Source organism: Cheilinus undulatus, linkage group 8, assembly GCF_018320785.1.
Source record: "Cheilinus undulatus linkage group 8, ASM1832078v1, whole genome shotgun sequence".
NCBI lineage: Eukaryota > Metazoa > Chordata > Actinopteri > Labriformes > Labridae > Cheilinus > Cheilinus undulatus.
In genome coordinates, this window is record NC_054872.1 from 7,874,696 (window position 1) to 7,888,080 (window position 13,385).

The 13,385-nt window shown below is 38.5% G+C and overlaps 1 protein-coding gene across 4 annotated transcripts in view; it reads left to right on the forward strand.

Annotated features, from left to right (window-relative positions):
* Window positions 1–3,882: 3,882 nt before the first annotated feature.
* Window positions 3,883–13,385, forward strand: part of cep162 (centrosomal protein 162) — a 29,946-nt gene continuing 20,443 nt past the window's right edge. For 2 of the 4 annotated variants that reach the window (XM_041794055.1, XM_041794056.1), the window contains exons 1-6: window positions 3,883–3,979; window positions 6,540–6,642; window positions 7,650–7,788; window positions 10,648–10,704; window positions 11,513–11,620; window positions 12,230–12,407. In XM_041794055.1, the coding sequence (XP_041649989.1) occupies window positions 6,583–6,642; window positions 7,650–7,788; window positions 10,648–10,704; window positions 11,513–11,620; window positions 12,230–12,407 (542 nt within the window). In that variant the 5' untranslated portion in view covers window positions 3,883–3,979; window positions 6,540–6,582. The remainder of the gene's footprint in view (window positions 3,980–6,539; window positions 6,643–7,649; window positions 7,789–10,647; window positions 10,705–11,512; window positions 11,621–12,229; window positions 12,408–13,385) is intronic. The other 2 variants (XM_041794057.1, XM_041794058.1) reach the window with 1 other exon arrangement.

Sequence of the window (13,385 nt, forward strand, 5' to 3'; positions counted from 1 at the left end):
GCCATACTGATTTCATCTAAATTTTGCCCTACAACCAACTAAAAAATCCAGAAAAAACATAACAAAACTAAGAGTTAATGAAAATAAAAATAAATCCAAACAAAAATGGCTTAACATTTTTACAAAATTAGTCATCAAATCCTGTTGTTTTGCCCCTACTTCAGGGATAATGTGGTTAACAGTTCAAGACACAAGTCTATACTGTACAAGTGTGAGACTTTTCCCCAACACTGAGCAGTCTTAAGACATTTGTTCAGGCAGAGGTCGAGATAGAGTAGTAGCAGATATCAACCACACTGGTGAGCTGGCACTCTTGCGGTTTCATTGTGAAAAACCAGATATAATTCGATGAGATGACACTGCTATGCAAGGCCAAGCAAACAAGACATGCTGCGTTTCACTGTGTGCACACTAAAAGTGAAACCATGTGTTGGAATTCACTCATTCCTTGTATAATGAAAGTAGCATTGTGTTTTAAAGGCAGCTAATATACTGTGTGCTGACTATGCCACTCGATCTTTTTGTAAACCAGTAGTTCAGCACCAGTTCTTTGAATCCTGAGTAAATGTAAGGCTGTGAGGTTAAGGCCAACCCTTCCTAGATCGGTAGGAAGAGCTTCCCAGGACCTCTTCCAAAGAGAACGGCTAAAGCCTTTAGCCGATGAAGTAGCTGGCCCTCAAGTCAAGAAAGCTGAGGGCCATTTTAGTAGAAGGCCGTCCAGCCTCCTTGGCCCCCTGGCCGAGGAAGCTGGGGGCCTTTTTAGTTATGGCCCCCAGCTTCCTCAGCAGAAGCTGCTGGAGAGGTTGTGGATGTGGCACCCCTTGTTGTCCAGTCCAGCCTGCAACAGGAGGGCTGAGACCCCATTGTTGCTGCCTGTAGAGCCTCTGACCACATCCAGCAGAGAGGTCAGGGCTACACCTGTACGTCGAGCTGCTGAGGAGCGCTTTAATGATCACTAGAGGCAACACCACCCCGAGGTTAATATCAGCAACAATGTGGCTTCCAGGTGCCAGGAAACAGCCCGAGATGAAATTAAACAGAAATGAAATGCTGGAAATGTGATGTCTGTGATGGAATGCTGTCAGACCATCACAGCTTGAACAGTGCAGAGCACAGACCCCTAGGAGGTTTTCACCATGACACACAGTTACTGGCCTCAGATTTTGCCAAGTCCAGGCCTATCACATGATCACCAGTGGACTTGTCAGACAGACACACAAAACACAAAGGCACTGGGGGGCTGCAGTTTCAACTAAACTTCCTCACTCAGATCCAACAATGCTTGCAAAACAAGTTTTAATCTACACCACCACTGTCTTGCAAGGCCAGTAACACCTTTATCTAACCACCTTGCTGCTTTGAAAGCGGCAGGTGCAGGTGGCATCTGGTCATCCCACAGGCTCAGAATCCCGAAACCACATAAAGGTGTACCTCTAACAAACCCCTGAGCCGGCAGGACAAGCAGACACTACCCACAGATGCTGCATGCTAAGGGCACAAGATGCTCCTCTAACAACTTGACATCTCACTGCCTGTATTGGCAGAGATGGCAACAGACAAGGCAGTAATCCTAAGTCTATGCTCACTGCCACAAACCATATCTATCAGAAGCACCCTATCACCTAGACCAAAAAGACATACAATAAGCTGGGAACAGGCATACTCACCTGTGAAAATTTGAGTTCCAGTGCACAGTGAGAAGATCCGTCTCTGGATCAACCATAACCTGGCAGTCTCATTCACATTCAAGGGTCCGAATAAGAGAACCATGCACACTAATCAGCCAGCCATCTGTCTACAGGTTGTCCTGAGAAGTCTTCTCAAACCCAAATCACCATGCCTGGCGTCCACAAGGCCTGCAAGGCTTAAAGGAGAGTCCTGCGTCTTAGCATACAGCAACCACAGAACCTTGACACACCGAGAGCTCAGGGGTTTGTGTAAAAGGTACACAATTATATGGTTTCGGGATTCTGAGCTGTCAGGACACCAAGGCGTTTTCTGCAGTCACAATACAACTAGACTTTTTGTCTTGTTTTTTTTTTTTTTTGAGTGTAGTGTTATCAAAGAAGGACTACAAATCCAGATAAGCTTACTGATCTGAGTGTGTCATGATCGTAGGTCACCACTCCATCCTCTTCAAAAGAACCTAATAAGGGGGAAAAAAATAAATCATTTTAGAATAAAGAAAACATTCCAGTTTAATCACCAATATCCTGAAGTTCAGTGTAACCACTAACCTGATATTTCATCAAGGTTCAAAGCACAAGGTTCTTCATTATCACATGAAGTCCATCACACATCAGCAGAGTGCTAAAAAAAAAGAAAAAAAAATAGGATCAGAATATCTCAAATACACCTGCAGATGTTTAGCATTTAATTTCATACATTTAAGTAAGTTTTAATGAAAGTTTGACACTTTTCAACTTCCCCCTCTTTGCTAAAAATAAGATAAATTTAGGGCCATATGATATCCGTTTGTTTTAATTTTTTGGAATTCTGTTTAACCTTTCCACTAATTTCACCCCCCAAAAAGAGAGTCTTGTTTATGTAAAATGAATAAAATGTTCACTATTTAAATAGAAATGACCTTAAATATATTGAAAAGAGGGCCATAGTTGGCCCAGGAGCCATTGTTTGGATAACCCTGATATAAAATAATTATAACCAGTGTAACAGTCAGATATTTCCAACATTTAAAGACACATCCTCACTGATGTTTATAATGTAAATGAAGAAATCCTTCTGTTCTCTCAAACACAGAGTGATAGTAACTTAATAAGAAGGTCACATTAAAGTTAAATGGTTAAAAGTAAAACTGTTACCTAAACTTCTCTTTACTCTCTCAATATGTAACGGTCCATGCAGTTTGATGCTGCACTGTGTTTTACTCCTGACTGTAACGGTTCTCTCCATCCTCACATTTAGGGATGATTCCCAAAATGTGTCACTGCGATGAGAAGGAATGCAGCACTGCAGGGAACTCTGGACAGCATGAATGCATGTCAAGGTGGTGTTGGAAGCCGTTTCTTGTCAAGTTTGCTGCTTTTACTCCTTCAAGTGTTCACAGGTTTAAAAGGGCAGTCTCCCTCTCTGTGTCAATGGTCTTAACTCTGCAAAACACAAAATAAGTTATTCAGTAATCTCTTACTATAACAGAGTAAAGGATTGCTGATGTACATGGGACCTTTATTTTGTTTCCTCCTGGTATAAAGAAAAGGTACAATTCTCAAATTCAGTTGCTCATTCTTATGAATCAGTCCCAACCACACAAAATAAAAAGATAAATAAAAAAAATCTACATATATAATGGGTGTAATGGTACAGAAAAATTTCGGTTCGGTATTTACCTCGGTTTTGAAGTCACAGTTCGGTACGTTTTCGGTACGGTGATTGAAGCATATAAATAAAATTTAATTGCAATTTTTAAATTAAATTGTATTAAAACAAATAGGCTGAATAAATTACATTTAAATTATAAATAATGCTGGGACCTCCCTCCAAAAGTTCTTCAATGATTAAAAATATTAATAAATAAATACATTTTTGAATGACTAGGTTATTTTCATTGATATATTGATATATTAACACCCATTCTTTAAACACTAAAATTTCCCAGCTCAAATGAACGCATCATCACAGAACCGCAGTTTATTAAATATTCAAATTAGCGTCTTTTTGGCCGATTTCAACACGGACTTCAGCACTGGATTACTTTTTAACCAATGGGTCCTACTACAAATATAATGTACTACATCTACTAATGTAAGCTATTTCAGCCGAAATTGCAATTTTGATCTCGTTAAGGTTTATTAATGCCGTGTCTCTTTATCTGTAAGTTCATTGGTTCAAATTTATCATGACGTCACCTTTTAAGCCAATCAGGTCGGTCTTATCACCCGGTAGTTGTCGCGGGAACTGATAGAAAAACAAACCGAAGAAACAGACGTTCAACAAGGATTCGTCCTGGAGAGCTGCAGAGGTATGAAGCCTTTTCTGAGTTCCGTTGATATATTTTGTGTATTCTCCTGTTAAAGTTTCTGTTTTATTTATCATTTGTGCGACATTTAAGCCAGTTATTTCGGCCAGCGAATAATATTAGCAAAGGAGATTAAGCTACTGGTCATCCACACCGGAAATAGCATTATACGTTCTTCAAAATAAAATGGCGTCGAAGTTAGTAGCTCCGATACGGCACTTCCAACGAAGGATTCGAACATACGTTGTCGTTCCGCAAAGCAAAGTACAATAAATTCAATAAAAGGACTAGAAAGGAGGCCAAGATCGTGACACAATTGCTTCTTAACTGCTATGATCGATTGCGATTATGGATTTATTTCGATAGACATACCCAGAAGTAGTGCTGTTGTACCCATTAGCTTGACTCTTATCCAACCGACAAAGCCCGTTCTGTTTTAAGTAAATTTTATAACGTCTTTGTTTTGTTGATTTTGTGTTTGAATTAGGTGAACTGTTTTTCCTGACACAAATCGTAAGTCTGTCAAGAAGGATTCGGCTATATAATTTTTGACGAACAGCATCGTATCGCATAAAATTTCACCTTTTAGAAGTGATTTAAGTTAATCCCAAGCGTCACAAGAAGAGTACAGAGACAATCTAGGTCCCTGACAAATAAAAGACAACGTATGGTTGTTAACTATGAGATATTAAACTATTACAAACGTAGAATAAATGGTCTTTCATTTAAATTGCATGGGCATTTCGTTCATTTAATTTCTATCATGTCAACGGTAAAACTTAGTTTCTTTTAACATGCTTGTAAAAGGCTGTCAGTTGAACGTTTTTAATTTTAATCAATTAAAAATCTCTCATTTACCCTTCATTTATAAATCAGGCTCTTCAATTGGAAGCCATGGGCCCGGGTCAGGCCCCAAGGTAATTTTTGTGGCCCTTTAGTAGACTACTTATGCTTAACGATGACCCACACAAGATATCAATGAGATAATGTGAGTTCATTGTATTTTACGATCATTGGGCACTTTAATTTTCAGATTTGTTTGTTCCACCTCTCTGCTTCAGTTATCCTCTTTTCATACATCCCTTATTCATGCCTATCACACGCACCGCTCTCCACCCCAGCATGTCAGCATCAAAGTTCAGCTCTTGTGGACAGCTCTGTAACAAAAAGGAGTTACAGGGAACAGAGACTTACACAGTGAATAGATGGAGAAGTAATGTATTCTTATGTGGTTGTGCAAGGTCTGTGTGCTTATAATGCCATGAGTGCATATTGGTGTGCAAGGAGTAACATTTGAGAAGGCATTTTCAGAAAAAGCATGCTAACTTTGGCACCACTTCTCTCCCCAAGGCTTTGGGGCAGACCACAAGTTGAGAGCAAAGATGTGGTCCTTTTCTGGGCTTGTACTGAACAAGAGAGGGTTAACAGCATCGCGACTAGTGGCATGGATTTAAAGCAGATTTACATCTGCAATACCATCAATATTAGGGGTGCAACGATACACAAAATTCCCGGTTTGGTTCGGTTCAATACGTTTTTGTCATTGTTCGATACTTTTCCTATATCAAATAGTACTGTGTCATTTGGGGGTCCCTGATGGTGTTTTTTCTATTTTTGGCAGAATATAAAACAAACACACTCAATCCCTGACATGAAAACAGTTTGAGAAACACTGTTCTATGGTGTACACTTCTATAAGAATATTTTAAAAAACATCAACTGAAAAATTAAATGTATCTGGTGCAGCTATACCTGACACATGTTCTGCTGTGCAGAACATATCCACTGAGCTTTCAGCACAGAGCGCCTCGTCAGAAGTTGATAAAAGAAATATAAAATTGCGTATTGTTCGATTCAGTGGTCTCGGTTCGGTGCGCACTGTATTGAACGGTTTAATACAGATACATGTATTTTGCACCCCTAATCAATAAGTGTATGCTTTAATCAATCGAAGAGGTTATGATGGCTCAGAAAATCCAAAACAGGTTGACTGATTGACTGAACCTATAAAATGATTAGATAATCTGTTTGTCCTACCCATCACAAACTAATCAAATATCCCTGCCTTAAAGTTTTTGCATTTTTAGAAAGCACAACCACAGTGATTCTGTGGCACCGTTTCTAGGTTAACCTTAAGGGACAGAGCTGGCGAGTCTGGTGACAAATCTCAGTGTTTGAGTGGTTTGTGCTCGGACCATTGGGATGCAATAACTGGGATAGTACCTTGTACTAGGTCAGAACTATTTGCAAAAATAATCAAAGTGTGACCCCAAAGTATTGTGATTCAATATATGGTTTTAATTAGGGCTGGGCAATTAGGCTAATCGAAAACAAATGGCAACACATTTGCACTGTAATGACTTCTTCGTAATGTGTATAGCTGTTATAATATCACTTATATTTAAAAACTTTTTGAGATGTAATCTGCTGATACCAGTATCATGCCAATAATATTGCACATCACAAATGTTGTGTTCTTATCACACACAAATCAATGCTCAACATTTTTAAAAACGTGCAACATGTCAGTTATTCACTCCTGAATATTTTGTGTCTTTTTTAGCTGTTTGCTTTCCCAGTTCACTGATCAAGAAGATGTCACCAAAATGTCTCACAGACTGACTAACGAGGAGCTGGACGAGCAGTTTGAGCTGTTCCTAAAGGAGGTAACGTAAAGACCGTAATACAATATTCATTCATTATCACGCCATTTATTGATTTGTGCAGTATTGCGTAGAAGAGACAATTCCAGTCAATTTCAGTAACACTAATAAAAACTGATTATCCTTTAATTGTATATTAAGTTTAAAGTCAAACCATAGCATAAATGGTAGAAGCATGGACGTATTGCCCTTGTTTGACGAAAAGGCTTACATCCTGACTCGGCAACATAAATGGTTAACATATTGATAACTAAAATAATGAGGGGTTCTCAATAAAGGATTTTGTCTGATATCAGATATGTTAATATTTTCAAACTCATTTATCTGTTATTGATATGATACCAAATTATATACGCCCTTTTTAATTGTTAAGAACTCTCAGTCTCTCCTGAGCAAGAGTTGGCTTATTGCTCTTTTTAATGAAAGTGTAATAGTTTCTGAATCAGAAATCTGCATTTTTTTAGAGCTTCAAACAGATCAGCAACCACCTGCTTATAAACAGAGAGTTATGTGAAGTTTGAAAATAAAAATGTGACTTTTTTATTCAGCTTATACTTGCCTATTGAAGTTAACTGTACCTCTTAAGCAGTGGGTTTGCAATGTGATTTACTGAGACAATCCTAACAAAGGGCTTGAAATAACACGCACATTTTTCTCTAGTGTAAGCCATGAAACAAGCTGTAGTTCAGATGTAAACCTCAGTCCTCAGAGCTCACTTTAAAGCCTAAGGAATGAGGATGATAAACATATGGAAGTATTAATTTTGGCCCACTCGTTCCTCTGAAACCTGAACAAATGTATTCATGCATTCTGCTGATATTCACTGCTAATAAATAAGCTGTAAATTTCAGCAGAAGTTCATGCATCTGCAGACAGTGATATTTAACTTTTAAATCTATTATCTTAGATACCGATGCCTTGCTGCTACTATCATACATCCCTTAACCCAATAATGATTTCTCGTTTCATAAAGTCCCTGCTCTAAACAAACCCCCTTTCCTTGTTTTCAGTCTGTTTCAGATGACTCGGTGGATTTTGGCAGGTTGGAAAAGTGGACTTCTGCTAAAAGCAGCAAGAAATCATCAACCAAGAAACCAACAGTGTCATGGTGGCAAGATGAAGATCACAGCGATGGAGGATCAAGGAGAGGTAATAATAAGAAAGGACTTTTTTTTTTTTTTATTATTTTTGGGTGAAATATCATGACAGAAAATGAAGTATTGACACTGGTGACATGCAGGACTAACAGCATAAAAAGAAACTTAAAACAACACAACAACATGAATGAAGCAGGGACAAAATGCAGGTTCCATACACAAGTATGGGGGTAAGGTTTCTGCTTACAATCTGGGGGTAGCTTGTACAGTTGGAACAGGTTATAGTTGTCATTGGCTCAGTGACGGTCTAAATGGTCAACTCAGCCGTAGAGTTAATGACTGTGTCTATTTTTCTAATTAAGTAGTAAAGAATTTCATCCAGTAATCTGGATATGTCAACATGTTTTTAGTCTGAAAAAATTACGACTAGAAATGTGGAATTGAGGAAGAAAGTACTGCACAATTTGAAAATTATGGGGAATTGCAATTCTACTGGAAGTTACTCTTACTATCATGAATGGTATCATGAGTCTTCTTGCTTGGTTATCAATAAAAATACAGAGAATAATGATAGTTTGGCATGTTAATATTAAGTAGCAGAAAACATGCAAATCCTGAAGTTTTTACAGTGCTACATTTAAAATGACTGTATTCCAAAGATAAGTTTTTCCTTGTTTGAAAGTAAAGGTACTACAAAGTTCAATAGTGGTACTATTGTAAACTTAAAGGCCTTTCTGCAGACATTAGGAAACCTTTGAAGTACTACTGAATACTAAAGTAATGGCAGCATTTTATGCAATTATGTAATTGCACAGCATGACATTGCTATTAAAATAAGTTGTATAAAACTACAATCAGGGTGAAAGACAGTGACTGTAAAAAGTCTGCATACCCCTGTTCATATACCACATTTTCTGGTGTAATAACTGAGGCAAAGACATAAGAAAATGTAACCCAAAACATATAATTCAACTGAAAAGCAATCAAAAATTTTTCCAGGAGAAATACACAGCCTTGGACTAAAATTTAATTTCATCACTTCATCAGCACCTTTTGATTTTATGACAACAATCACTATTAGTGTATACATGCCAAAGTTTGCTCATTCTTCCATGCAAAAACGCTAAAAATCTGTCTGATTATTTTCGTTTCCTGTGCACAGCCCTCCTAAAGTCACTTAACAGATTATCAGCAGGATCTCTGGGTTCTGGCTGGGCAAGAAATGACTGTTATGTTAAAATAACATTGTAGGTGTCTCTTTGAATTATGTGATTTAAAAAACCCACAAGGCCTCAAACTCAGTAGGGTAAAAAGCAATTCTGGCTTGATAAACCTCTGCTCAGATAAGAAAAACCAACAAAGTTTCTATTTTCCCAGCCTAACTCCTTACAGCACCTCTCCTCTCTATCATCACTATCTCTTCTCTCCTTTTCTAGCAAGATGAGCATGTTTTCTTTCCTTTGCATCTGTTATTTCTGTGTGTGTCCTGTGTAAACTTTTTTCTCCCTGAACCTCGCTTTGAAAACCGTTTCATTTCAGGGCTGTGAAAAATGTGTCAAGGTTTGATTTTTCCAATTTTCACGTCTTTTAGAGACAAACTGAGACTGAGGGGTTAATGAGATGAAAATAGTAACTGTAATTTAGTTTAACAGATTAAACTACTGTTTTGACCCAAGATTACTTGATTTACACATTTTTGCATCCTAATTCTTAAAAAAATATTTAGATGAATTGGCATTTTAGGGTTTGAAACCCCAAACCATGTTTGGCACAGCTAAGAAATAAGATGTATGGACTGGTGCAGCCACGCAAAAGTAAGCCCCACTTAGTTAGCTTTGAACCTAAACGTTACACATTGTTGTATTGCAATCTCCATAGATTGCCATCAAATGTAGTGTTAACTCCATGAAAACATGGCTGTCTTTAACAGTATAGCACCAGAACACTGACTGACAGCTGACAATGATCCTTGATTTATATTTGGCAAACATGAACTTGCTAAGTAGATCTCACCTGTGCTTTATTGATGAAGAATTTCTTACCCTTCCCTTCTCAAACAGCCGCATTATTGACCCAACCACAGGAAAAATACATCAAACTATAAATGCACAACATTAGACAGAATATTAGACTCCTTTTATCTTCAGAACTCTCTTAATTCTCTCTCTGGGAAAGTTTCAACACGGTGTTAGAAACATTCCTCAGAGATTTTGGTCCATATTGACATGATAGCATCAAACGGTTGCTGCAGATTTGTCAGCTGCACATCCATGATGTGAATCTCCCATTCTACCACATCCCAAAGGTGCTCTATTGGATTGAGATCTGGTGATTGAGGGAGATCTGGTATTGTCATAACGCCAAGACCGAGGATATACTTCCTTAAAACTTCTCAGGTAGAGTTTTATGACCAGCTTACACCTGAAGATTAAGGCTGAAACTTTAGCAAGACTTCCATGATTTTACTCCTACTTTGTTTTGTCTACAATTCTGAAATTTGAGGAGAAGTTGTTAGGTGTAAAGCAACCTTTAGTCATTTCCTATCCCTGACCCGTCTCCTCGACAACCTATTGACTTGCAAACAGTCACGTAGGCAGTGTATGATGGTTGATGGCAAGATCACAATTGTATTCCTGTTAATCTCTTGGCCAAGACAGGACAATGTTTTTGTCCCATCATCTGACATGGCACCATCTTAATAGACATGGAAAACCATGTAGTCATTAATTGTTGCCTTTTGTTTGACAACATCCAACAATTAATCACTCTTACTTTGAAACATCACATTAAGAACAAAAACATGAATACTGAGGATAGCTGGGAGTATTTTTCACAGCTCTGTACGAGTCGGTTTACTTTCTTTTAAGATTTAAAAACCTGTCTTCTTCTGTTTTTCCTCTTTTTCCTGCAGAGACAACCAAAAGCAGATTTATTAAAACCAGAAAGCCTCAGCCAAAGAGTGATGAAGGTGAGAAATAGTTGAAATGAGGTCTGACTAACTTTCGAGTTTTTTAACACTGTCCTCTAGGGTTTTTTATAATCCCAAAATTAAAAATGATGTTACATTTCAAAGGATTGTGAGCATCTGTACCTCATTGCAACCCCAAGTTCGGAACTTTTATTTTGTCTTCTTCATGTCTGAAGTCGTCAGCTCAGAGCCCGTTCTTAAGCCGGTTCCCAAACCTCGCAAAAAAATTCTGGATAAACCCGACAAGACCTTCAAAGAGAAGGTTCCTCCCTCAGACGACTCAGATTCAGACAGTGTGAGTGCTCCTGCTCACATCCACAGTGAGTCAGAAGAGAGGAGACCGGAGGAGAGTCACAGCAGTGATTCTGCCGCAGACAGCAGTGAGGGCCACACTCACAGAGAAAGTGATGATGGTAAATTTAACCCATAAAACCCTTAAACCCTTGGCTAGTGCTGCTTTAGACCCTTAGAAGTAGAGAGATTTTAGTTGGACCTTTGGCTCTGGCAAGTGTTCGTCATTGTCTCCAGTAGTCCATTTTTAGATGATCAACTTGTAGTTCTCCTTAGAAAGCCCTCTCTGAGCAAGAGAGCTTAGAACCCTAACCCTAACCTTAGCTAGACTGGACCCAAAAATTCCCCACTGACCTTTTCTGAGCCGTGCACCTTACCTTCAACCCGTCCGGTCTGATCGTATTTATTGGCTGGAGCATGATTTAAGCCTCAGTTTAATACCCCATGGGTTCACAGTTTGGTGTTGTGAGTAATTGTGAATTGCAGTAATAAACACTTCTCTGTGCCACATCTTAAGGTCTGCAGGAGTCTGGGAAGACTTTCAGGAAGTCTCAATCGATTCAGGAGGAGAACGAGGATCCAGGAGGGTCTGGATTAAAGGTTGGAGAGTTTAAAGATGCTGATGGTGAGAGTTACACATTGGAATGCATGATATTATCACCATAATAAAAGTTCATCAATGGTAGATATAAATTGGTATTAAACATTTTTTAAGTATGTACAGCAAATGTGAGTCATACATATCAGTTAAGGATGTTCAATTTTTAAACAGAATGTAGAGTCCAACACAGGTCCAATTCTGCACCCATAGAGCTCAGAACCGCGACTTGACCAATTACCTGCAATATCCCACATTTAATACCAGGATCCGCCTGGACTTGTGAATAAACACAATGAATACAAACAGCCACTAACTTTCTTTTAAAGTGCTGTATTTTGTAAGTTGCTGCGCAATCAGTGTCTTTACAATAAGGGTGGTGGGCGACTGCACATCCCTTGATATTCACATGCTTGTGTGCACTGTGCACACAGATTAGCAGTGGTAAAGTCAACTGCGATGCTTTTCTTCCTCATCAGTGAATACATACTTCTGCTAAAACAACTGCCCACCTGTATGTATTGTATTATATTTTTATGGACTAGTTTACCTCTCTAGTTTGTGTTTCTTATCCTCTCTGAACCAGCTATTAAGCTAAAATTTTTATACTGAACCTTAACCTTATTCAATGTGCAGACACTGAGCTGGTTCCAGCTGTCAACACCACCAGTTTGGGTTTGGATACTCTGGAGGAGGAACAAGAGAAAGCTCGCTTTTTCTCACAGCTGGAGGCTGGAGCTTCGTCAATGATCGATTACTCCAGACTGAACAGAGAGCTTGACTCTATGAGCTCTACTGACGGTGCGAACATCAGGTGTGTTTTTATTCTCTTATCAGATACACTTACTGAAGAGTAAAGACCCGTTTATACTTCTGTGTTTAATCTACACCTTAGGGGCCTATGCTGTCGTTATGTGACGGTGTGTTGGCGATGCTCTGCGGTACTCTGCCTAAATATGAGTCGGCTGTGATTTCTACATTTAGAAGAAATGTGTCTCTTAGAAAAAGAGACAGAACTTAATTCAGTTCTCTGTCCTGCTGAAACTCAGTTTACAGGTGCATCTGAAAAATCAGAATAATATAAAAAGTTCATTGTTCCCTATGATTTAATTTGAGAAGTGAAACTTCCGTACATTCTAGCTGCATCTCATACAAAGTGATCTAAAAGCAGCCTTAAGCTCATCTGGATTGTTGAATCTGGTCTCTCTCATCTTCTCAACATTTTCCTAGAGATTCTCTATGGGGTTCAGGTCAGACCAGTTTGCTGGCCGGTCAAACACAGTAATACCATGGTCAGCAAACCACTTTTTCATGACACCTACAGTGTTGTGAAAAAGTATTTGCCCTCTTTCTGATTCATGTTTTTTTTGTTTGTTTGTTTGTTTTTTTTTTTTTTTTGCATATTTATCACACTTAAATATTTTGGATAATCAAACCAATTTTAATATCTCACAAAGACAACCCAAGTAAATACAAAATGCAGTTTCTGAATGATGATTTTATTTATTAAGGGAAAAAAATCCAAACCTATCTGGGCCTATGTGAAAAAGAAATTGCCTCCCTTGTTAAATCATGAGTTAACTATGATTAATCACAGTTCTTGGAAAGCTGAGTTCAATTTCACTGGCCACACCCAGGCCTGATTACCACCAGATTTGTTGGATGAAGAAATCCCTTAAATAGAAGCTGTCAGACAAAGTGAAGTAGGCTACAAGAAATGCATCATGCCACGATCCAAAAAAATGAAAGAAAAAATAAGACACAAAGTGATTGAAATCTATCAGTCTGGAAA